The following is a 26,600-nucleotide window of genomic DNA, read 5'->3' as shown; positions in this document are numbered from 1 at the left end:
TGCATTCGAATCATTCGTATCAAGTATTACAATACATTCAAATAATTCAAATCATTCACATCAAGTATTACAATGCATTCAAATAATTCGTATCAAGTATCACAATACATTCAAATAAAATTTTTAATCATTCACATCAAGTGTTGCAATACAACTCATGCATTCGCATCAAGTATTACAATACATTCAAATAATTGAAATCATTCACACCAAGTATTGCAATACAACTCACATCAAGTACTGCAATGCATTTAAATAGATGTTTGCAGTATAAGATTTTGCTCACTAGCTTGAGAATTCTTCCTCGTCACTAGTTTGACTTCTTCTTCTTCTTCATTGTTTGCCCATCCACTTGGTACATCATTTGGATCACATTCCTCGATGAATGTTTCATCGGCCAATGGAGATATGACATGCATATCATGCGCAACATTGTGACCATAAGCGAAGTCATAGATATCATCTGATTGATAGTAATCGCTGTCTTCAGCTAACTCATCTTCCTGTAACTGATCATACTCGGGGTATAGTTTGGACTTCACCTTGCAAACTACCCACCATTCATTTCTATCTGACTTTTTTATACTCGGATATGAAGTATAATAAACTTGTTGAGCTTGCGAGGCTAATATGAATGGTTCATATGTTCCAAACCTGGATTTATGATTCACCTCCACAATGCCTAAAGCTTTGTCGAGTCTTGTTGCAGTTGGATCAAACCAATGCCACTTGAATAAAGTAACCCTGTTATTCATGCCTAAGTAAGTCAACTCCATTATTTCCTCTATAACACCGTAGTAATCATGTTCATTTTCACCGTAGCTTCTACCCTTGACACACACGCCACTATTTATCGTTGATTTGTTTATATCGTAATCTTTTGTATGGAATCGATAACCATTTACGATATACCCGTTGTAGCATTGCACAACTTTGGTCGGACCATTTTCTAAATCACATATTCCTTGCTCTTTAACATCACCATGGCGAACCTACATACAGACATAAACAATGATTGTGATCACGATCAATTAAGTAACTTAGTGTTGTTTATAAGTACAAAATTTATGTTAGCTTCTTTACCAACTGTTTCAACCACTCCACAAACTTAGTTACTCGGACTTCAAATTCATTAGTTGAAGAACTGCAGACAAGATAGTGTGACTCTCACAACCGTTCCAAAGTGACTCATCAGCATCTCTAAGTAAATCATAAAATCTACTAGCTGCATCGTTTGGTGATTCTTCATCTACGACAGTTCTTACATCACTAGAACTCACAGCAGAACCCAGTTCTGTTCATGCGGCATCAAATATCAAATTCGTATATGGATTATCGTGCACCACATTCACCCGTGCATCAAAATTGTTTCTAAATTCTTCTCCATGAAACATCCAGTTCTGATAATCACTCATAAAACCCTTCCTGTATAGGTGATGTCTAACGCCATGAGCTTCTACAAATCGATTATTCTTACAAATCTTGCAGGGACACCTAATCTGATCTGTGGGATCCACTGTACTGACACTTGCCGTTGCAAATTCAATAAAACTGTCAACACCATCCATATATTCATGCGACAACTCATTGTCCACTATCCTACGGTACATCCATTCACGGTTTGCAGTCATTTTCTTATGATGTTACAAACAATAGCCTAACGAATTAAAAGAGAACAATCAGAATGCTACGATGAAGAACATATCAAATTTATCATGCAATATATGATGTCATACAATAACAAGAATTTTGATGCATGCATTGATAACTTAATATTTTCATGTGCAAACTATTCATGACACGATACAATCATTTGAAATATGCTTTCATTATACAATTTCACATGGAAGTCATAATCAAATTGAAAGTTACATGCAAGCATGGATACAATTACATCAAACATTGCAATACATCGTAATCATTCAGATCAAACAAATGGCAAACATGTACCTACAACAAACACACTTCAATATCTCACTAACTACTATCATGCCTAGCATGGACTCTTTACTCCAAAAATAAGAACACTTCAATATTCATACATTAAAATCATGCTCAGCATGATCTCCGAACTCCAACGAAGCAACCCTAAATATCAATAACTAAGTGAGTGTGTGGACAATAAAGTGTTACATCTAATAAATTAAATAACATGTGATACACTTGCATTACTTACTCACCACGAGTATTTACCCGATTTGCAATGTTTTTGACACTTACTTACCACAGGTGGCTGAGCACGAGCTGGTTCCGTTGAAAAATCTGCACAAAAAAACACTGTTTTAAAATGAAGTCACCACGAAAAAAACTGTTCTGGCAAGGGGTCGACTCCCCTGTTGTTCCGGCAAGGGGTCGACCCCCTTACGGAACATAGGGGGTTAACCCCCTTACGGAACGTAGGGAGTTAACTGACCCCCTGTTCGGGCAGCGGGTCGACCCCCAGCCTGTTACGGCAGGTGGTTAACCCCCTGCCGGGGTCGACCCCTTGCCGAAAAGGCAGGGGGCAAGGGTCCCCTGCCGGAAAACGCAGGGGGTTAGCCCTCTGCCAGAAACGCAGGGGGTTAACCCCCTGCCGGAAAACGCGGGGGTTAACCCCCTGCGTGAACTGGGAGGGGGTTAACCCCCTGCCGGAAACGGCAGGGGGGGATCCTTTACCTTTCTCCGAGCTGCGGACGGTGGGACCGGGACCGGCGGACGGCGAGAGCGGCGAACGGTGGGAGCGACAAACGGCGGGAGCAGCGAAAGAAGAAAAGGAAAAGCTGCCTAGGATTAGGGTTATTCGAAAGTTAGCGACGGATTAATTCCGTCGTTAAGCCAACGTAAAATCAAATTTACGAAAATAGCGACGGATGATATTCTGTCGCCACATCCGTCGCTACTTAGCGACGAACTAGATTCCGTCGCGAACGTCGTCGGTAAATGGTACGACCGTAACGACAAAACAGTACGTCGCAACATCCGTCACTACTTAGCGACGGACTAGGCGACGGACTATATTCCGTCGCTATTTTCGTAAGATTCATTAATTATAACGACGGATGTTTGTCGCTCGCTAATCCGTCGCTAACTAGCGACGGAAAGATTCCGTCGCTAACAACGTATTTTCTTGTAGTGTAAGTCTCATACTCAAATCATCCCCGGTTCAAACGAGGCGGGGCCCTGTTTCCTCTCGGTCCATTGCCATCCCTAAAGAAGAGCAGGGCAGGGATCAGGATGGGGCAGGATGAGGGAATGTCTTGGTTCATCCCGGCACATGTTTTGATTTTAACCTCCATCCCTGTTTCATGTCCTCCATTCCAGGTCCAAACGGGGGGGGGGGGGGGGGGGGGCACCATCCCTAACTGAGATTTTTTGTGTCATGAAGAGTATTCTCTAAATGGACCATGCTGAACACATTTGTAGGGTCAAATAAGTGAAATAATCCCTCGCACCTATGAGTTTTAGGTAGAGAGTATGGTAACCTAAAGTGTAGTCGATATATACTTCAACAACTGGGTGGTCTAGATTGCTTATTGACAAGAGATATTCAATCTTTTTCTTGAAAGAAGGCGAGATATTCAATCAAGATCACTGATTTGATATTCAACCAAGATTACAGATTTTGCAAGGCAAATTAAGCCACCACGTAATGACAAAATCTATCACAAACACCATCAGTCTCATAAATTGTTAATCTGAATTGAAATTAATTCTACCACGTCCCTTATATTTCTGTTGACGTAAGCTTAATTATCCCCCAAGATGGGTGGTCCTTGACTCCTTGCCTATGTCAAATATATAATAAGCTTAAAATCCTAATCGGTGTTTAGATCTATACTTTGCCAGAAATGAGTTACATTTTCGTTGGGTAAAATTTAGAATATTGGCATATGTAATATCTAAACTTTCAAAGAAAAATATTTAAGGAAACGATGATTTTTCATTATATGGTGATTTGCAACAATACCAAACAAATTTTATAATTCAAACGCAAATATACAATAGTTAAGCAAGATAAGACTTGGTTTACCTAGGGATGGCAGTGGACCAGGGGAAAATGGGGCCCTCCCTGCCTCACCTCACCCCGTTTGGGTCAGGGATGAAGGACATGAACGGGGATGGAAGTTAAAATCAATACCTGTGCAGTGATTGAGGCGGAGATGGACTTACGCTTTCCCCCACCCCGCTTCGTTCCCAAACCTTCTTTAAGGATGGCAATGGACCGAGGGAAAATGGGGTCCCGCCCCGTTGGGACCGGAGGATAGAGGTGGGGATGAAGGTTAAAATCAAAACCCGTGCAGGGATTCAGGGCAGGAGTTTGAGACGAGGCAAGGGTGGAGACCTTGTTCCATGGATTATATTTTAAAAATATTGTATTATTTTTAATATTATAAAATTTTACTTCAATAAAAATACAAAAATAGTTTTTATTGATTAAAAATTTTAAAAGTTGTATCCTCGTATCCTATTTCCCCCAAAAATTCCGAACTCGCGAGTCCAACCCAAGTCACGAATCCTTAGTGTCATAGCATCTAATAGACCAATCCATAATTTCACTAGTACCGGTGTACCAGTACCATATTTAACTACTTTAACAAACTATAAACAGAAGCCAATAGAAGCATCAAATATTTAAAAAAAACTCATCCCAATTACTTGAGGAACCTCTACCATCTTGAAGAAACACAATATCACATTAGAAATGAGTACCATTCTCATTTCTGTTACCTACAAACAATAATGTTATCAGGCATTATTTTTGCTAAGACACTTAAATGTTACAACTTATAAAGAAACTGCAATACAATAACGATTGATTAAATGTGCATCTTCAGTAATTTTTAATTCATTGGTATAATTATGAAAGTATATATATACATGGGTATCAATTTTATCAATATGACCTGACATACCCTCCTTTTCATCATACTTAGTTTCAATTTTATTGAACCCACTTAGGGTTGAGAAACAAACTGAACTGCTTGTAGCTCGGTTTGTGTTTGGCCCGTTAAGTTCAACAACTGAAACATGAAGAATAAGTGCTGGGCAGATAAGGGTAGGCTTGCAGACACACTAAAGTGTGCAATGTGATTGTACCTGATCGGGTGGCAAGAACATGCACAATTTGATGCCACCAAGGGTGTTGCCCTCAATTAAGGGTGTGTTTGAATGGCTGTGTGTGCCCGTCCATGGGATGCACCAAGTATGGGCCTCACGTGCATCTGCGTGTCCATGCAAGCGCGAGATTGACCAATGCAATATTGGTGTGTTATGTGGATGCTTATTTGGTGTCCGCCACTGCTCTGTGCCCTCCTACGAAACAGCGGTGGATTAAGACTCTCGAACAAAACAAAAAAAAAAACCATTTTTGGGGGCGTGTGAACAGAGAAGGACCTTGCGTCCTTTTTTGTTCGCAGACGTGCGTGAACGTCCTGTCCATGTGCTTCCACTATTTCAAACACCCTCTAAAGGAACAATGGTGAACAGTGGGGCCATCCAAAAGTAAAATTTTCCATCAAGAAGCTGCCAACTGTATTGCAAAAACAAACGACAGGCGTCTTGTGGGCCCCCAATTCAAACGTGGCAACAGAATTATCCAGGCTTGTTTTTCAAACACGCATTTAGTCATGCACCTAATGTAACAGCCCACATTAATAGTCGCACGTGCCACGAAGTGGGTTGGTAGGCACGGACGGACGGTTGGGCGGCCACGCTTCAACCACTGGCCCCTCCCCGCACGTGCCGAATTACTACCACCGAACCTCAGCGACCACGAGCCAGGGAAGGTAGATCCAACCGCCCCCGATGCCTCCACGTCAGAAACCCATCGGCATCCATCCACCAATCGTGGTTACCATCACCACCGCTCGCTCCATCTGGCCTAGCACTATATGATTCCCTCCTTGCTCACACCCACATTTCACACTCGACGTTTTCCCCTCTCCTCCTTTCAGCCCTCAAACGTGCCAGAATCCGGCATCATCCACGTGTGGACCGACGCCATGGTCGCCGGCATGGAGGTTGCGCCGAACGGAATCACGAGCTTCTCTCACGTCAAGCAACCTCCCACGTGCGCCAACGGTGGCACATGTGCTTCTGCCGGCGGCACCAGCGATGCCTTCAACTGGGATGAGGCCGCACGTGCGCTGCATGGGCCCCACTACGAGGAGGTGAAGCGCATGGTGGAGAGGTTTACCGGTGCCGGAACGATCACGCTGCAGGGCGAGCGGCTCGAGATCGCCGAAGTGGTGGCCGTCGCTCGCCGGTCGGCTGACGTGTCGGTCTGCCTGGATGCAGCCGTGGCGAGGTCGAGGGTGGAGGAGAGCGCCACGTGGGTGGCCACGCAGATGTGTCGAGGGACCGACACGTACGGCGTCACAACGGGGTTCGGGGCGACGTCGCATCGGCGGACCAATCAGGGAGCCGAGCTGCAGAAGGAGCTGATCCGGTTCCTGAACGCCGGGGTGATATCCGGGTCCGGAAACGAGCTGCCGGTGGACGTGAGCCGGGCTGCAATGCTGGTCCGAACCAACACCCTGCTCCGGGGATACTCCGGGATCCGGTGGGAGATCCTCGACGCCATCCGGGCGCTGCTGGACGCCGGGCTGACGCCGAAGCTGCCGCTGCGGGGAACGATCACGGCATCGGGCGACCTCGTGCCGCTGTCGTACCTCGCCGGGGTGGTGACGGGGCGGCCGAACTCGCGGGTCCGGACAGCGTCCGGGGAGGAGATCTCCGGGTCGGAGGCGCTGAGGAGGGTCGGACTGGAAAAGGCGTTCGAACTGCAGCCGAAGGAAGGGCTGGCCATAGTTAACGGGACGTCGGTGGGGGCGGCGCAGGCGTGCCTGGTGTGCTACGACGCGAACGTGCTGGCGGTGCTGGCGGAGATCGGGTCGGCCATGTTCTGCGAGGTGATGCAGGGGAAGCCCGAGTTCACGGACCCGCTAACCCACAGGCTGAAGCACCACCCGGGCCAGATAGAGGCCGCCGCGCTCATGGAGTACGTGCTGGCTGGGAGCGCGTACATGAAGCAGGCTGCGAAGTTGCACGAGACCAACCCGCTGCAGAAGCCCAAGCAGGACCGATACGCCCTCCGCACATCCCCGCAGTGGCTGGGACCCCAGGTCAGTCGGGTATCCTTAACTTAACCATGGTTAAACCTCTCACTCACTCACTCACTCTCTCTCTCAAAAGGCGTAGCAATGAGAGAATAGGAAATCCCCGCACGTAATGGGACTGTTTAAAACATGAGTTTGGATAAATATTAACTAGGTTTAAGTTTGTTTTGAGTCGGTTGGTATAGAGTAGCTGCAACACCGACTCTTGATATTGAACACGCTACATTCAATTCTAGCCATCCAATCAACGGCTATGGTTCTGCTGGATGGTTAGGATTGAATGTCCCATCCTGTATATACGAGACCCGTGTTCCTTGATATTTGACGTTCCCAACCAAAAGCCTGACCTTTTTGTCTGGTGACGTTCATGTGTTTGACGTGAAAAGCGGCAAACTAACAACTTGCTGTGTTTCTGGCACCATTTGTTTCTTTACGAAATACAAACTCGTTCCTGTGACTTTATTTTCCTTTTTTTTTTCTTTTAACTCGTTGTGATTGTAACGTCTTCTTTTTCTTATTTGCATTTTCTTCACAGTACGTTTTCATATTTAAACCACAGACAATAAAGTATGTCTTCTTTTGTCCAGCATGCCGATTCTGAGGCCTTCTTGTATCTTTCATTGGCATTATCTTTACTTTAAACTTGATTAGATTCTTGGATTTTAAAAAACAGATGTAATTTACATGCTTTTTCTAATCTTTTATCCATTACCAACATGCAAGTGTGGGAGTTGAAGCTCAAAAATCTGATACTTAAAATTGAAATTCCCTCATATTTGTTTTGTTAGTGAGTTCAAATTAACCCTGTTTCTGCTTTTAAGAAATGTTCTACTCAAGTTAAATGCATCATGTCAGGCCCCAACATGTTTGAATGTTTATAGCTCCTTGCCTTGGCCTTAGGGTTGTCAACCAGTCGGGTTTGGTTCTAACTCAGGTGAAACCAGACTTGGACCAGTTTTCGAATATGGTATCAGGTTTGAATCCGAATCTAATCAGGTCTACAATAAGAAAAATCATACCCGAACTCTATAAGAACTACTTGAATCAGACCAGGATCATACCCGATAAAACCAAGATGGAGGGTAATCAGGTGCTTAATGCGCAAATATTTGTGCAATCATATTGCACCTAATCTTTTTCACAAGAATCACTCTTGCTGGGAGGTTTTACGCATCACCCTGCATCAACGTGCCCTGCAAGCTGGTTTTAAGCCTTCGTATAATATCGTCAAAAAATCGATACGATACTAACCTGAATAAGTTATTCTTTAATAAAATAAAAAAATACTTAAAAATATTTTTTAATATTATTTTAATGGTTTTAACACATGTCACTTTTTGATTGACATCAATATGTTTTAATTAATTTTTTAACCGAAATTCAGAACAGTTCACTTGAGAATCGGTATAGGCCGATTCACCCGATTTTGACAACATTGCTCCCGAGACCTCTGATGCAACTCCTGCTGCCAGGCTCAAACTGGAGCCTTTTACTCAGTTCACTGCCGTCCACTTCCAAGGATCACAACCAGGGGTGGCAATCGGGTCGGGTTGGCGTGTCAGCATACCTCAACCCGAACCCGACCCGTTTATTAAACGGGTCGGCTGTGGCAAACACGAACCCGACCCGTTTAATAAACGGGTAACCCGACACGACCCGCCAACCCATTTAATAAATGGGTTGGGTCGGGTAAACGGGTTTTCAGGTTCGCGGGTCAGGTTGGCGGGTTGACGGATCGGGTTGGCAGGTAGGCAGGTCGGGTTGACGGGTCGGGTTGGCGGGTTGTCGGGTTGACGGGTCGGGCAGCCGGGTTGGCGGGTTGACCCACCCGCCTAACTCGTTTATTAAACGGGTCAGCCAGGTTGGCGGGTTGGCATACCCCCAACCCGAACCCGACCCGTTTATTAAACGGGTTGGCTTAAGCCCAACCCGAACCCGCCTAAGAGGCGGGTTGGCGGATCGTGTCAGAAATTGCCACCCCTAATCACAACCATCATTTTTTTTGGAAATCTCACTACGACCTACTGTATGTACGATCGACCTACCATTTCTTTTTCTCCTGTTTTTTTGGTAAATCCAAATCAAGCCCACATAGACTCTGCCTTCCTTGCTAAGAGAGACCATGATTTACTTGGCATAGACCCTAAAAAAGAAAAATCTGAGGTGATTTACTTAGTCCGCTTGGTGGGGACTTGATTTTGGATTATTGGATTCAATGTATAAGCTGGTTTTATCTGCGATTCAAAAATCTATGGTTATAAATGTACCAATTATTTATTATTTAATTATTATTACTTTTTCAAAAAACCAATATAAGGGTCAATCCCTAGCAATTCTACCACGTTGAACATGTCCATTGTTTGAGTCAAGATTTGCACCTGTAAGTTTCTAATGCAGCATATATATATATATAAGTGATAGGTGCTTGAACATTAAGTACTTAATGTGTTAGATGCGCTTGATGGACAATCAACATAATATATATATATATATATATATATATATATATATATATATATATATATATATATATATATATATATATCAAAAACAGGTTTTTAATGACTTTGGTCGCCACTATTGCTTGTTTGGTAGAAAAACTCAATTTTGACGTTGGCTGTCCATTAAGTGCCTGATAGGCAAGCAGCATATTCGTACCTTTCAAGTATGAGAGGGTGGTGTATGTTCGCCCCCGATGATTCACTGAATCCCACATCTGTGTTCGGAGGTCTAAATGAGCACCACGTATACAAGCACATGGGGCTCGTATTCCCGTGTATGTTGACATCACTTAGCATTGGAGTCTGGTGTGGTTGCAAAGACTTAAGTACCCTTTCTTGCTATTTTTCTCATAAAGCGATGGTTTGAGAAAATGACAAAAATGTCCTTCATTCAAAAAAGAAAAAACAAACAGTTCAAAAAAAGGACAAACATGTACTCAATCCAGAAAGTCAAGGATGATGTTGACTCTTCAAAGTCTACCCACTGAAACGAACCTTAATCGTTTCGCCGATGGTAATCCGGCGAAACGATGGTGAGCCGACGATCCGATGGTGAGCCGGCGATCCGATGGTCATCCGACGAAACAAACCTGAGCCATCAAAAATGTCCGTTTGAACATTTCATCGTCATCTTCTTCTTCCTTCTCCGTAAAACACTGTAAACCCTCTCTCTCTCTCTAGAGAAGAAATCAAGGGAGGTAAAGAGTTCCCCCTGAAGAAGGCCATGAACATCAATCGTCTCACTCTCTCTCCCTTCTCTCTCTACTTCTGTGCACATCCAACAGACGATCTTACATTGCTCCATCAAACACTGACTGTAGCATCGTTCAACTTGATGAGTTGTGGAGCCTGATTCATAGTTTTTGCCCTTACAGGAGGGGGTTTGGGGGCTCCTCCCAGCGTGAGTAACATCATTCAACTTGATGTGTTGTGGAGCCTGATTTAGAGTTTTTGCCCTTACAGGAGAAGGGTTTGGGGGCTCCTCCCAGCGTGGGTAACATCATTCAACTTGATGAGTTGTGGAGCCTGATTTAGAGTTTTTTTGGGTCTTCCAACAACGATTTGTAGTATTATCGGGCTTTCCTACAGCGATTTGTAGTATTTTCGGATCTCCAACGAAACGCTATAGCGATTTGCGGAAGATACCACAAATCGCTATAACGATTTGCGAAAGACACTACAAATCGCTATAGCTATAGCGATTTGTAGTGTCTTTCGCAAATCACTATAGCGATTTGTAGTGTCTTCCGCAAATCGCTATAGTGATTTGTAGTGTCTTCCACAAATCACTATAGCGATTTGTAGTGTTATTCAGTAAGCAAATCGTTGTAAATCGCTATCTGAATTAGGACCAACTTGTCAGGGTCATATCTCTCTAACCGGAGGTCATATTTCAAATCCGTAAAAAGTGGTGTCTTCGTTATTGAGTCTAGTTTATTTATATAAATTTTTAGTGATTTCTATTGTCATTTAATTCCCCATTTTAACTAAAAACCAGACCCCTATTATTCTGTGTTATTTGAGTTGCACAACACCATTCTCGCTTGACATCCACATCTTGATTCTGGCATGCTCCTTGTTGGATTTTCCATTGATTTCTTTCAACCTTGCTTGAAACAAAAATATGTCTTTCTTACCACGATACCCTGTGCATTTTTTTACCACGACACCCGGGACCCGTACCGGGGGGAGCCCCTGGACCCCTCTCTTGTAAGGGCAAAAACTCTAAATCAGGCTCCACAACGAATCAAGTTGAACGATGCTACCCACGCTGGGAGGAGCCCCCAAACCCTCCTCCTATAAGAGCAAAAACTTTAAATCAAGCTCCACAACGAATCAAGTTGAACGATGCTATCCACGCTGGGAGGAGCCCCCAAACCCTCCTCCTATAAGGGCAAAAACTCTGAATCAGACTCCACAACTCATCAAGTTGAACGATGCTATCTACGCTGGGAGGAGCCCCCAAATCCTCCTCCTATAAGGGCAAAAACTCTGAATCAGACTCCACAACTCATCAAGTTGAATGATGCTACCCGCGCTGGAAGAAGCCCTCAGACCCCCTCCCCTTTCTGTAAGGGTAAAAACTCTGAATCAGACTCCATAACTCTTCAAGTTGAATGATGCTACCCACGTTGGGAGGAGCCCCCAGACCCCTCTCCTGTACGGGTAAAAACTTTGAATCAGGATCTACAACTCATTTAGTTGAATGATGCTACCCACGCTGGGAGGAGCCCCCAAACCCTCCTCCTGTAAGGGTAAAAACTCTGAATCAAGCTCCACAACAGTCAATGTGCAGGTCAGTCGGTGCTTGATGGAGCAATGTAGGATCTTTTGCTGAATGTTCACAGAAGCAGAAAGAGAAGGAAGAGAGAGAGAGAGAGTGAGATGGTTGATGTTCATGTCCTCCTCCAGGGGAGATTTCTTTTTCGGATAATCCTGCAGTGCAGAGACTGGGTCTTAAATAATCATCTTCGGGGCACTTAAGTCTTTACAACCACTCCTTTTCAAGAATCGTCATTTTTTTTGGCACCAATGAAGGAGAGGGTATTTAAGTCTTTGCAATCGCATCAAACTCCAATGCTAATTAATGCTGACAAACATGAGGATACGAGACACACATGCTTACATACGTGGTGCTCTTTGGGACCCCCGAACATGAGATGTAGCTAACTCCCCTGTTCGGGGGGGGGACGTATAACCTGTTTCGTTCAAGTATCTAATGTTCAAGCACCTAAGCACAAATATATATATATATATATATATATATATATATATATATATATATATATATATATATATATATATATATATATATATATATATATATATAAATATATATATATAGTGGAAAGCCACCTGACTGTACTTGATTGCTTGGGGCCATCAATTTTTAATAATTTTTCTAAGTTCTGACCTTACCGATGCGTTCAGCATGATTGATTTATTAGAAATTGACACTTGGAACATTTGAGTGCAATGCATGGATATAATTTTATAAGGTTCAAAAATAAACTGGTTACCATTTTCATAATTTTTTGAGTCCTCCAATACCGTTTTTTTTATCCTAAATGCATGATCCAAGTGTCAATTTCTAGTAAATTAATCATGATTCAAATATCGAAAAAATACCAAAAAAAAATAGTGGGTAGGGTTGGTAAGTTTTCTATCTGATAGGTTTCCATTTCTCAATATATATATATATATATATATATATATATTCTTACAATGGGAACTTTGTCTGCCTAACTACCACCTTCCGTATTCGCGAGGTTCTCTTTCACTGGCATTTGAAAACCTCATAACTCATGTGCCAACATTCTTGAAAAATCAATTTCCTTGAACTGTTTGTTTCTCTGTCTTTAATGGCAAATGCTTAAAATGTTATGAAAATGCTCTTTTATGGAGTGTATTGCTGGTTGTAATACTACTAGCAGTTGGAAATTCTAAAATCTGCTAGCGGCATCAAAACACCCGAATGGGCAAGTAAAATACTATTTTCTAGCTAATTCTGACGCATGTAGCTTCTGACATGTTTGGTAAGTAGGAGAAAATATGCTTTTCCAAGGAAATTTTTCGTGATTGGTGATTCAGCAATTTTTTTTCTAAGTGATTCAGAATTCTTCCGTCCACTATTATCTTTGTATTGAGGAAATTTTCAAATGCCTGGTATTTTCACAAACAGACCTTGAAATTCTCCAAAGGCATTTCAAGACCCAACCTTTCATTGATACCGTAGGATAGAGAACTGGTTAAGTCCCACAGATCTTGATTTCAGTGACATCCAAACGCTCATTTATGGTCAAGAGGGAAGTCATTAGATCCATTTCTCCAGCAGATGGGCTAACACATATGCTTCTACAATTGTAGATTGAGGTGATCCGCATTGCGACCCAAATGATCCAACGCGAGATAAACTCGGTCAACGACAACCCGATTATCGATGTTGCCCGGGACAAGGCACTACATGGTGGTAACTTCCAAGGAACGCCGATCGGTGTTGCCATGGACAACATCCGGCTAGCTCTAGCGGCCATCGGTAAGCTGGTCTTTGCTCAATTCTCCGAGCTGGTCAACGACTACTACAACGGGGGCCTGCCCTCAAACCTGACCGGTGGGCCGGACCCTAGCCTTGACTATGGCTACAAGGGTGCGGAGATAGCCATGGCCTCCTACACATCTGAGCTACAGTACCTAGCCAACCCAGTCACTTCCCATGTCCAAAGTGCCGAGCAGCACAACCAAGATGTCAACTCACTTGGCTTGATCTCAGCTCGCAAGTCGGCTGAGTCGATCGAGATTCTCAAGCTCATGATGGCCACTTATGTGTCTGCGATCTGCCAGGCAATCGATCTCCGCCACCTGGAGGAGGCCTGCAGATCAACGGTCAGGAACACCGTTGCGCAAGTGGCTAAGAAGACACTCAGCACTGGAGCCAATGGTGAGCTGCTCCCAGGCCGGTTCGCCGAGAAGGACCTGCTCAGTGTGGTCGAGAAGGAGAACGTCTTCACTTACATTGATGACCCCTGCCTGCCGGAGTATCCACTGATGCCAAAGCTCCGGCAGGTCCTCATCGAGCATGCGCTGAAGAATGGCGAGTCAGAGATGGAGCAGCCATCCAAATCAGGCGTGTTCAGCCGGATCAAGCTGTTTGAGTCTGAGCTCAAGACCCAGCTGGAAGCCCAAATCAGGCTTGTACGTGCCAACTTTGACAAGGGGGCCTCGCATGTGCCAAACCAGATATCGGGATGCCGATCCTACCCAATTTATCGGTTCCTACGATCTGAGATCAAGACCGAGATGCTGACGAATCCCAAGAATGTGACGCCTGGAGAGCAGATCGAGGCCATACACGCGGCGATTTGTGATGGCAGGTTCGTGGGGCCCATGATGGAGTGCGTAGAGGGGTGGAACTGTACACCTGGAGGGAGCTAATTGGTCTGATCCAAAATAAAATGAAAACTTTCTTTTTTTTTATTTGTGTTATTTTGGTTTTGAGTTTTATGGAGGGGGAAAATAAATGTGCTAATTAATGTAATGTACTTTACTGTGTTCTTTTAAAGTTTGCTTTGATGAAATGTAAACATGTTTTGCAAGTTTAAGAAAAAAAAAAGATGTAAAAAAAGGTGAGAAATTAGAGTACACTTAGTAAGTTTGGTTGTGTTTATTAAAAGTAAAATTACTTATCAAAAGAGATTCACTTTTAAAATCTTACGAGATTTTGTGAGAAAAAATCTTATTTTTTGGAGTTTGTGTGAATTCACTTTTTATAAAGTTTTGTTTTTGTGTAAAAAAAGTTTTATGTTTAATTGCTTTTAAGTGAGATTATAAATGCAACCAAACGTACACTTCATATTCAGGGATATATATATATATATATATATATATATATATATATATATATATATATATATATATATATATATATATATATATATAAATGGTGGGTGTACATAGTTTTAAGTGTACATGCTGCGAATTCACTTTTATTAGATACCATTTTCCAGTGATTCAACATACAAATGTGTTTCACATGTTCAATTTATTAGGAACTGGCTTTTGATTCATGTTTTTTTGATGAAAAAGTATAATTTTATGATGTTTTAAATTAAAAAATCTGTGGTCCATTGATTTTTTAACCCTTAAAAAGACTTGTTCAAATTGGATGATTCAAAAGCCTGTCTTTGCTAATTCGATCGTATAAAAACTAGGCCAAAATTTGAGTGCACTCCATATTCATGGATAAATCCATGCACACCTCTCTCTCTCTCTCTCTCTCTCTCTCTCTCTCTCTCTCTCTCTATATATATATATATATATATATATATATATATATATAAGCAAGTTAGGGTTAGGCAAAACCCATACCGATTACATCTAAAAATCAAAATACAATAAAATATAGTCAACCAACCACCAATATGACAGTATGTCCTACACATTCACATCCAAGAATTCTTAAACCAACCAAGTTGAAAGTGCATCTCTTTTGAACAATATTTTTTACTTTTCAAAAACACAACCAAAGTTTTATATATGATAATATTTCAAAAACAACAAATTTTTAATTGATTATGGCAATTCGTTGCTGAAAAAGCCCTAACAAAGTGATTCATGACATTCGTCCCGACCCAAGCTGGGTGTGACCGGACTTATTATGTGCTAAATCAAAATGAAATATATTTGCCCTTTTCTTTAAATTAGACAAAGAATGTTATAGTTAGTTTAATTTAACCCTTGTAATTTACCAAAGCACCATCGATACTTTACAACCAATGGCAAAAGTTTAAAACAACGAAATAATGACAGAAAAATTCTTGTGAGAAATTGAATATTTTTGTTTTTTATGTTTTATCAACAAAATATCAGAAAAACCAATAAATTAAGAAACAAAACAAATATTCATAATAAAAAATAACAATTTAAATTTTTTGAAAAGTAAAAGGCCGTTTTTTGCCTCTTAAATAACCAAGATAACAATAAATATCACAATAAAATCACATTATTTTAGTATAAACAATAATAACACTATATTTTGAAAACATCATGATATTTTGCCAATTTTTAGTTAGAGTTTAGATTAGGACTTGTGTTTTTGGTTAAGAAATTTTTTCTTTTTCTTTTTGTGTCCACGTTGATGGTGGTTTCTGGACTATTCAACGTTGTATTTTTGAGTGATTTATATCTAAACACAAATAAGTGAGCTAGTTAAGGGATCCAAAATCAGGGCGGGCTGGCCGCTTTGATATTTGAGGCCAGGGCCTCAAATTAAAAAAAAAAAATATAACGCTTATATTTCACATGCTGAGGGCCTCCATTGAAACTTGGCACATTCCAAATCACTTTAGCAAAGTATTGGCAAATGTGCCATTAGTGCTTTGATATATATATATATATATAGGGGAATGAAAACCTCCCCAATAAAAATGATCCCAAACCTACCAAATGAAATTTTCTTGATATTTTTTTCAAAATTTTTGACCATACAGATGCGTTCAACATGACTGATTTACTAGAAATGGACACTTGAATCATGAATTTTAGATAAAAAAATAGTATTTGAAGCCTTGAAAATTTATGAAAATTGTAATGAATCAGATGCTCCAAGAACTGATTCCTATAAAAACAAGCATATAGATCACATCTGTACTGTTAAAAATTTGAAAAAAAAATACCAAAAATCCAATAAAATTGTCATCTGATAGGTTTGAGAAGGTTTTTCATTAGGAGGTTTTCAAAATTATATATATATATATATATATATATATATATTGATTAAGATTTGGATAAATCATGAATGGGAGTGTATCCTGTCTGTTACTAGGGTGTCAATGAGCCATCACCCGATCTTGATGCATACCACATAAGGTAGGATCCACGTTTGGTAACTAGAAAAAGAGGTCCAATTAACAATTAAGGTGAAACTTATAGGTAGGGCTGGGAAACAAGGCTCATGCTCAGCTTGTAAATAGCTCATTCAAACTTGTAAAATAGGCTGGACAAGCTGAATATGAACAATAGGTGAGCTCAGCTCGACTCGACTAGTATAAACATATTAAGTAGTAAGAAATATATTTTAGATATATCTTTTTGTAATTCTATTTTCTTTCAGCTCTAAAGCAATGTATTTTTTTTACAAACAAGCTGGCACGAACTTGGCTTGGTTCGCCACAAGAATGAGCCAAGCTTGAACATTTCGAGCTCGTCTCATTCAGCTCTGATAATAAATGAAGCCTAGTATGGTTTGTGAACTTTTTTAACCAACCTAGCTCTGACCTGAGGTCAGTTTAAGATCCACAACTTTTTAATGTGAAAAGCATACTAATTATCATTATGATTATGTTATCATCATAGGACCGGTTAGTTTTTTTTTTTTTCTTATATGGTTAGGTCCGATCGGGACCTTGTAGGTCCCAATCTAGCGGGTCGACCAAGTTCGATATCCAATTGGGCTTGAACCGGGTCGGTTCTAAGTAACCCTAATTGTTGACGACAGAGTCGGACATAAACGGGCGTTGCCTTCCCCTCCCTCATCGTTCCTCAGGACGCGCGCCCTTTCACTCCCCCGCCAGATTCACCACGGTAACTCTCTCTCTCTCTCTCTCTCTCTCTCTCTCTCTCTCTCTCTCTCTCTCTCTCTCTCTGCGTTTCTTGGTTGAGTTCTTAAGATGGTTGTGGTCGAGTTTGGGCCAAGTTGGTTGATTCAGCAGAGAAAGGTAGCAATCGATGATTGTGGGAATCTCCATCAACCTAAATCCGAGAGGTTTGAACGATATGATGTTATGCTCTATGCTACCGTTGTTGATGAATAAGCTAATGAGAAGATGACCTGTTTTTTTGTTTGTGTTTTGTGGTCGACTTTCAGGGGATGTGAAGTTGCACTTCAATTGTTTGATATAATGTCTAAAAGAGATGGTATCACATGTAATGTCAATGGTTAGCGAAATTCCGTTTAGTACACCTCTTTTTCCAATAAAACTTTGAAAACCTAAGAGAACAAATGAAAACTGTGTCTTTTCGGAACGCTGGCGAAAACTCCTCCTTTTGCGAGAAAGGTTTACAGCACGAATTCTCGGAAAAAGTCTAACATGGATGCGATTTTTAACGGAGCTTTGCGGTAATCATGTTGAGTTTGGATTAAAATCCCGTAGTTCCTATTACCCTAACTTGATTTTGAATGAAATTTCTGATATATATATATACATCCTTTTTTTCTACCTTGTTTTGTAAAATTTAAAACCGAATGAAGCCTAGCATTATTTGCTGATTTTTTTTTAATTCATTCTATGCCGTTTCTTCATCCGTTTGAATGCAAAATATTTTTAATCATCTATTCATTCTTTAATGATTCTTGCCATTTCATATATTGTCAGTTATGGTAATGCCGTTTCATATTTCCGCTAGTATTAATTTGTGAATAGGAGAGTTTCTTGATTTGAGGATTTTGGTTTACAAGAGGGCGATGACCTTGATTAAAATCTGGTTTCCAGTTCAAATAAAAAAGGTTCAGCAGATTGGGCAGGCTAGAACCTGATTCAAATTGTTAGACTCCTCACATAATTCTATCAACTGTGTTTTGGTTCCCTTTTCGTGTTGCAATATAGTTGTACTATGATCTTGATAGAATGATTTCGATGTGTACTGTACTTTCTGTGTTTGAGTCCCATACATTACTGACATCCTGTGCCAAACGTGCAGAAAACTAAAATCTGGATTTCTTTTTGCACATTCTAAGTTACACGTGTGTGCACATACATGCACACACACACACCATAAAGAGACTGATGATGATGATGTTGACAACTTTCCTGCACAAAATAATGACTATGAAGAAAAAAGGGTGGTTTAGCATGAGGGAAACCAGGCCTATGAGCCTTGAATATATACTTTTGGTACAATTTTTTATAGATCCGATCAAGAAAATGTCAACTATTATAGAGAATTAACCTCCATAACCTATCACTATAAGCATCATCACCACCAAAAGCTTTTTGGAGATCCAGGGTCTGATTTGACGTCCAGTAGGTCCTTTCCCCCCATGACATGCAAGGACTATCTTCAGCATTTTTTTATGAAAATATCACTATAGAAATTTCATAAGATAGTTTTCTTGTGAAACCCTTAAATTTATGATTTTTTTAGTGTTATTCTTATTTGTTTGCATTTGAAGATGTCTGGAGAGGAAGAAGAGAATGCTGCAGAGCTGAAGATTGGTGAAGGTGGGTGATTTTTTGATTAGATTTTTGAATTGTTCTTTTGAATTCCATTTTTCAGTACCTATCTCAATAATTCTTTTATTCATTGTTTGCAAATATATTTGTCCATTTTGCATTTATGTTTTTGATATACATTAATGTCTTGGTGCCCTCAGAATGAATTGATGGAAATACTATTTCATCAAGGAAATGTTATGCATGAAGCCTTCCCCAATTTATATCGCCTCAATCATAGAACAATATTTAGTCCGTTGAGTTCAAACCAGATGCTTTATGTGCAAGTTATCAACATTAACTTGATGTTCTTGTGATTTTCTTATTATATATATATATGTGTGTGTGTGTGTGTGTGTGTGTGTGTGTGTGTGTGTGTGTGTGTGTGTGAAGGGGGATGGTCCACCCCTTGTCCTCCCCTTCAAAATCTGTATCTTAGACATGTTTTTTGGCAAATCTGACTATATAGATGTGATCTCCATAGTTAAAAACATATGATTAGACTCTTGGATCAAAGTTTTTTCAGGTGAAGGTAAGATTTTATAACATAGAAAATAATCAGAAATTTCAAAACCGTTGATTTTTGGATCCTTGTAAAATCCTATCTACACATCAAAAAAGTTTAATCCAAGACTATTCATATATTTGCAACCATGGAGATCACATCCATATTGTCAGATTTGCCAAAAAACATGTCTAACATACAAATTTTGAAGGGGAGGATAGGGGTGGACCATCTCTCTCTCTCTCTCTCTCTCTTTATATAATATATATATATATATAGTTTTTTGAAGCTCAAACCCATTGCTGACACCAATACTTATATCAGCATTCATGTAACATATGTGATCGCTGATTTCTGCACTCCAAAGAGAAAATAAAGTAAGAGGTAACTTCTGGATGAATGTGGTTAAGGTTGATTTCATATGAACAGAACAATTGATGACCCATGTTCTGTTGCCATGAAACGAAAATTAGGGAAGCATCAGTCCCAACGAAAATGTGCAAAGGCTCTTTGGCCTCTGCCATTCTACGAGTCTCTTCCTTTTTGCGTATAGCATCACCACTCTCTTTGGCAGCATCGATTAATTTGAAACTTAATTTGAAAGCCATATTTCAACCCGGACGTTTTCAGATGCCCCTAATAGGCAACAAATTACAAATGTTTTTCCTTTGTGTATATCTTATTTCAATGGGAACTTGATGAGTTGATCCCCCTACATGTATTGCCTTTACTGTTATATGGGGAGCTACTTCACATATTACTTGACGTAAAACAAATAGCGGATTTGTTTCTGTCTTTTGTTGAATGATAAGTGATGTGGGTTTAAGTCCAATCTGTTCAAAGTAAAACATATACAGGTTATAACATGGGGTTAAAATACTAACAAAAATTAGCCTTGATTCTTTGTGGCAAAGGCTGTGGACTCATTTAGTTAGTTTCTTTCAACATAGCAGCAATCTTTTCATGCATTAGTATAAATTGCCTTTGTTCCGGCAGAGTTTCTGAAGGCCAAATGTTTGATGAACTGTGAAGTTGCATTGATTTTGGATCATAAATATGAGCAGCTACAACAAATGTCTGATGATCCTACAACTCAAATTTCTCAGTGAGTCTATTAGATGTATTCCATTTTCTCAACATTTCTTTGATATTTTTGATGTTTCAAGGTGTGCTTCAGCTCCTCCTTTCTTAAGCATATTTTTGAATTTATTTTTGTTTCCAGGGTATTTGAGAAGTCACTGCAGTATGTTAAACGCTTCAGTCGTTATAAAAATCCTGATGCTGTGAGGCAAGTTAGAGAGTATCCTTGAATTTGGCTCTGCTAAGCATTATGGCACTCTTTTCTGTTCTATGGTAGTAGCTGGATTTTGAAATCATGAATCTCTCCTGAAATCAATTGTGCATCTTCAGTTTAAACCTATTATCTAATCTTGAACAAGTTGCTTTGGGTTGTTAGACCACATTGTGTCTATGTGTTGGCCGAATTGCCTGGTTTCAAATCATTAGACACCTATTAAAGTTATACCTGATGGCTGGTTGTGTGTGGCCCTGTTCATATAGAGTTTGGTAATCCTGGTTTGTCACACTGTAGCATGTCTGCTTCATTCTCCATTGTCTGTAAGACTGTAAGATTTCATTTGGTGATATTGATATCTCTATGGTTCTATCTATTTCAATTAAGTGCATAATATGGAAAAACTTCATATGCTAATTATTTTTTGTCTGATTAACTGTAAAAATATTATTTCAATAAGTGCATAATATGGAGAAATCAATTGTGCATCTCCGGTTTAAACCTATTATCTAACCTTGAAGTTGCTTTGGGTTGCTAGACCACATTGTCTTTTCGGATTGCCTGAATTTCCTGGTTTCAAATCATTAGACACCTTATACATGTATACCTGATCACTGGTTGAGTGTAGCCTCATTCACATGGGGTTTGGTAACTCAGGTTTATTACATCATGGCATATCTGCTTCGTTCTCCATTGTCTGTAAGATTTTGTTTGGGATGGTTGTATCTCTATGACTCTATCTCTTTCAAGTAAGTGCATTTTGTGGACCAACTTCTTTTCTTTTCTTTTTTTTGGTCTGATGAACTGTAAATTTATTGCCAAGTGGGCATAAGCCATTACCTTTCCATACATGTAATTTGACCAAGCCATTGGCATTTATGTAAAATGAGTGGAACACCTTTTTCTTTTCTTTTTTTTATTTTCTCCCTCTTGTGAAAAATGGTTTATTTTTGTACATCCATCTTTCATCAAAATCCTTTGTTCCTACATAATACTTTGAAAGCAATCTATGTAACATGGTACTTTTACGAGGCCCTTGTGTCCATTGTGTACCGTGTCAACGTGGGTACTAGTGTTGGTACTCCAAGACATGGGTCAACTGGTTTTCAAACTTGTACCAATCTGTTTTATCCTTTTTATGATCTGGTCAACATGAAGCATAAAAAGTGTTCAATATTAACTATCTATTTGTTGATTATTACCCCATACCCTCACTCGTACCTATGAAACATAGGTGGAAAATTTTCTTTCTTGGGCTGCTTATGGCCTATGAAACATAGGCTGAAAATTTTCATTCTTGGGCTGCTCATGGTGTTATTTAGGACATTGATTTGTTTTTTTTTCATAGACTCATAGCAAGTTTTTTGTATCCATGTTGGTCAGTTGTTTGCGGCTTTCAGGAGAGTTTAATTAATGGTATTTTCTTCTTAAAATTTTATATAGGTAGATGGAATTATTTTCTGTTTCATCCTTTCCTGCTTTTAATTAGTTTGGACGACCTGACTTGGGAATTGGTTGCCTCATCTGACTCAGTGAAATCCTGTTTGTGCTATGTCTGAGTCTCTGACCAAGTTGGTGCTCTCTCTCTCTCTCTGGTGATGAGAGTTCTCTCTGACTGCATGCTTGAATCAATTCCTGTACAAGTGGAATTGAAGCTAGTCATGGTTGTGATAGTTCATACATCACTGAAATGAGTTGTTATTGGTCTTAGCATCAAGTTTTGATTTCTTGACTGGAGAATCAGAATCCTCAGCAGGTACCAGTTGGCTGAGTTTGAGGTATCATTTTTAATCCCTCCACAATACTTGAAATCACCCTTTCCAAAATGTATTTACCTAATCATTTGTTCTTATTTTGCAGCTTTGTGTCCTTGGCAACCTTTGTCCTGAGACGGTGGAGGAAGCTATAGCAATGGTCCCTTCCATCAAGGTAAAATTGTTTTCCTTTCTTCTCAGTTGAGAAGTATCCACTACTCTGTTTCTATAGCGTTTACTGAGTCAAGATTGGGAGTGAGGCAACTTTGCCCTCGATGTCTCCTTATGGATAAGCTTGGATAGCACCCAAAAGAAATGACAGAATTCCTTTGGTTCTCAAATCTTCTTCTTCATCATTATTTTCGATTGAGATTGTTACTACAGCTGCTGTTACTGCTAATATCACAAAAAATGAGGGAATTCTGAATTATTGTTGACATCTGAACATAGTCTGGGATGCAGCTGAAAATCCAAAATATCCTTCAGCATTCCTACTTGTACATAGAAATTTGGAAAACCCAGTAAATTATGGATTTTCAAAGGCTTGAAAATGCATCCAAAAGGGCCATTACGTTCTTCTATATGCTACTTTGACATGGATAAAATCATTCAAGTTTCTGCTGAAATTTTGAAAAGAATATCATATTCTTGAATTTTCCCTGCAAAGATTGTTCTGAATTGGCAGTTAATTGCTGCAGTTGTTTATGTTCTCTTATGAAGTTTCTATTTGATTGTAATTTTTATCCAGTGGAGAATTCCATGAGAATACATGGTAAGGCTTGAAAAGCCACATGCACTCACGTGTGCACACACACATGCACACATAGTCGACAGACACTTATCTTCATAATCTTTTGAATGCTCAACGGACACACATTGTCCAAGGATTTGGAACTCATGGTGGTGCTCTGCATACTATATTCATGATAAAATTCACTGCAATCAACTCTGTTCTTTTTTGGTTTTGCACCTTGCATTGCAGACAAAGGGTCGAACTCACGATGATGATGCTATTGAGAAGATGTTGAATGATCTTGCTTTGATCAAGAAATTTGAATGATCGCTGGCTGTCTGTGGGCAGTATGTGGAAGTCATATGGTCTGAGGGCAAATTATTTCTGTTCATGTTCTTCCAAATGGTACCCTTTTACTATAAAAGAATATGCCGGTTCATTATCTCTTTGGACAAAGGACATTATGTTTTTTTTCTTTGAAAGGCAAGCTGGGGTTAGGCAGACCCCTACCAGATATCTCTTAAGCCTCATGTGGCAGAGGGATTCGAACCTGGGCCTTCAGCTTGGCACAGGACCCCGCTTACAGCATGGGATACCACCTCGGTGGCCAAAGGACATTATATGTTACCAGGTAAGAAAAGAGCCGGCTGAGATAATTATTCATGTCCAGCTTTCATTATTCTTGGAATGCTTTGTTCTTGTTCACTGTTGTAGTTGCGTGTTATGCCCTCACTTTAAAGTGTTTGTATCAAACTTTCCTTGCATGTAGATGGTCATGGATGCATGGTTGCTGGTGGTGCAATAGATGTACTGAAAATGCTATGTCCTTGTATGAGGATTTTCAAACTGAAACTTTGTGTTTTGAAAATACTCCAAAATCAGTGTATAAGATACTTTTTTTTATTCTTTTTGGCTAGCCAAAAGAAAACCCTTAACCTTCCGGCAAGGGGTACCCACCATGGGTTTCAAACTCATGATGACTCTCAATTTGGTGATGTTCACAGGTTGCCCCTACCAGATGAGCTGAGTCCTTTTGGGAGAATTTCGACCACTCAAGAATAATTTGCTTGTTTTCTGTGACACACCTCAGGCACTTCTCTGGTCTGGAAAATAAAAAAAGATCAACTCAAATTAAAGAATTTTCTTGGTTATTAAGCCATGGTCCAATATGGGCAATCAACCTTTATGTTTGTGAGTGTTAATTTGAGGAAGAAAATAGTTGGTGGACACCCACATCGGACACGTTGATCATGCGTGCTCAAAAACGCAATAAAGGGCCTTTAGCAGCGGTTGCGGCTAAAGGCCATTTGAGCAGATGCGCGGCATGATGCCCCGTTCGACGCTAAAGCCCTCCGTTGCTACTCGTCCCTTTTGCTTCCTTCAAAGCTAGACAATGAGTACAGTGTTTTTTCTGAGGTAGTGGTCCAAATGGTTCTGATTCAGATAGGATCATGGTTGATCTGTCCTAGATCCAAATGTTAATCTATAGGACCAAATCTGAATCTGAATAAGATCTAATTTCCATGAAATAGAGATAAATACAAATCCAAATTTTATGTAGTAATAATAATTCAGGTAAAGAAAAAAAAGGCTGGAAACAAGGGCTTTTCATATAAAAGTTTTTTGTTGGATTTGGTCAAGTTTCAAACACAGATCTCACAGAAAACATTGATTTCAAACCATATCCGAATCCACAGATCCTATTTTAGGATCTAATATCTGAGAATAAGGTGTTTTATCTGGGCCTGACCAAACTCGATCCACTTTCACCCTATGAAAAGGTACCACTTAAGAAACAATTAAGCGCCAGAATTTTTACATGGAAAATGTTTTAAAGATAGAGATTTTACCATGATTGGATCTTGTTATCCAACCCTGAATCAAGATCTCTCCCACCTAAGGGATCCCATACCCGGTCCACCTTTTCAAAAAATGGATACAATTTTGGGTCAATCATGACTAGAACCATATCTGAAAGGTTTTCATATGATCATATGATTCATATCTGGCCAAATCAGTTGGGATCCGGTTCCTTGTTCCTGATCCTTTCATAATCTCTCTCTCTCATCCTTCCAACCCAAACCAGACTGTCTAATTGCAGCTGCAGTCAATTTTTTCCAAAATTCTCTAAGAACCCCTTCTCCTGCGCCTCCATCGTTTGCAGGAACCCCCTTCCTCCGTCTTCCCCCTTCCCCAGTTTCCCGTCGAAACCCAATTCAGGGCCCGTTTGAATGATAGGCCCATTCCGTTCTGGGCGCACTCATTCACACGAGTGCATCTAGAACACCATTGTCGCAATTGTATCCCGCCAAAGCAGGACATGAGTCACAAATGTGTCCCGTGTTTGGTGCAGGATGTGGGTCTCACTATCAGCGGATGAGTGTCTCACCATTCAAACGAGTTACAAATGTGTTCCACATTTGATGCAGGATGTGGGGGGACTTACTATCAGCGGATGACTGTGTCGCGCCATTCAAATGCACTCTCAGGTTTATAAACTTGTCATGTGAGATCCAAACACTTGAAGACTATTTTAAACAGCATTGATGTCTCAAGACATCATTTTCATGAAAATAAGATTTTAGGGATCTTTCATCGAAAAAAGATTTCAGTGCTCCCTTAGTGAAAGTGTCTCAAAGTTTGGAATGAAGGACTGATCTTTCTGGACAATTTGCTTTGCTTCGGCTTGTGAGAGTACAACCAAATCCACTTGGACATATTTGACCAAACTTGCCAACAAGTGAATAGACTTTTTTTTAACAAGATTAAAAGAACAAAAACTATGCCATGAATTTTTAATATGATCTGTATACATTGATCATAACATAGTAACCATGCTCAACACAAGTGACCATAATGTCAGAAAAAAAGGAAAACAAAATGAAGGCCCAATACACCATCAATTTTCACAAAACGCTCTGCCTGATGCTTCCTAAAAGTTCCAATAAACACTAAGCAGGGCCAGGGGGAAAGGAAAATCCTGCCCATAAGAAAGAATAACAAAAACAC

General features: G+C 40.2%; 2 protein-coding genes across 2 annotated transcripts; both read left to right on the top strand.

Annotated features, from left to right (window-relative positions):
* Positions 1-5,902: 5,902 nt before the first annotated feature.
* LOC149832510 (phenylalanine ammonia-lyase-like) lies at positions 5,903-14,804 on the top strand. Its single transcript, XM_090014550.1, has 2 exons — positions 5,903-7,103; positions 13,466-14,804. The coding sequence occupies exons 1-2, from the start codon at positions 5,982-5,984 to the stop codon at positions 14,528-14,530; spliced, it is 2,187 nt and encodes a 728-aa protein (XP_089870676.1). The 5' UTR covers positions 5,903-5,981; the 3' UTR covers positions 14,531-14,804.
* Positions 14,805-17,585: 2,781 nt separating this feature from the next.
* On the top strand, positions 17,586-24,320 carry LOC149832509 (DNA-directed RNA polymerase II subunit 4). Its single transcript, XM_090012485.1, has 7 exons — positions 17,586-17,677; positions 19,266-19,314; positions 20,807-20,915; positions 21,033-21,110; positions 22,849-22,882; positions 22,965-23,033; positions 23,841-24,320. The coding sequence occupies exons 2-7, from the start codon at positions 19,266-19,268 to the stop codon at positions 23,916-23,918; spliced, it is 417 nt and encodes a 138-aa protein (XP_089868611.1). The 5' UTR covers positions 17,586-17,677; the 3' UTR covers positions 23,919-24,320.
* Positions 24,321-26,600: the final 2,280 nt, after the last annotated feature.

The sequence above is a fragment of the Nuphar pumila genome, chromosome 7 (genome assembly GCF_984573655.1).
Source record: "Nuphar pumila chromosome 7, dmNupPumi1.hap1.1, whole genome shotgun sequence".
Lineage (NCBI taxonomy): Eukaryota > Viridiplantae > Streptophyta > Magnoliopsida > Nymphaeales > Nymphaeaceae > Nuphar > Nuphar pumila.
Note: the sequence above shows the minus strand (reverse complement) of the source record. Positions and strands in the feature narration are given on the sequence as shown.

Coding starts and splice junctions, on each gene's coding strand:
- LOC149832510 (XM_090014550.1), top strand. CDS start 5,982: ATGGTCGCCGGCATGGAGGTTGCGCCGAACGGAATCACGAGCTTCTCT. Junction 7,104..13,465: donor CGCAGTGGCTGGGACCCCAG/GTCAGTCGGGTA, acceptor CTACAATTGTAG/ATTGAGGTGATCCGCATTGC.
- LOC149832509 (XM_090012485.1), top strand. CDS start 19,266: ATGTCTGGAGAGGAAGAAGAGAATGCTGCAGAGCTGAAGATTGGTGAA. Junction 19,315..20,806: donor AGAGCTGAAGATTGGTGAAG/GTGGGTGATTTT, acceptor TTGTTCCGGCAG/AGTTTCTGAAGGCCAAATGT. Junction 21,111..22,848: donor GCTGTGAGGCAAGTTAGAGA/GTATCCTTGAAT, acceptor CTGGAGAATCAG/AATCCTCAGCAGGTACCAGT.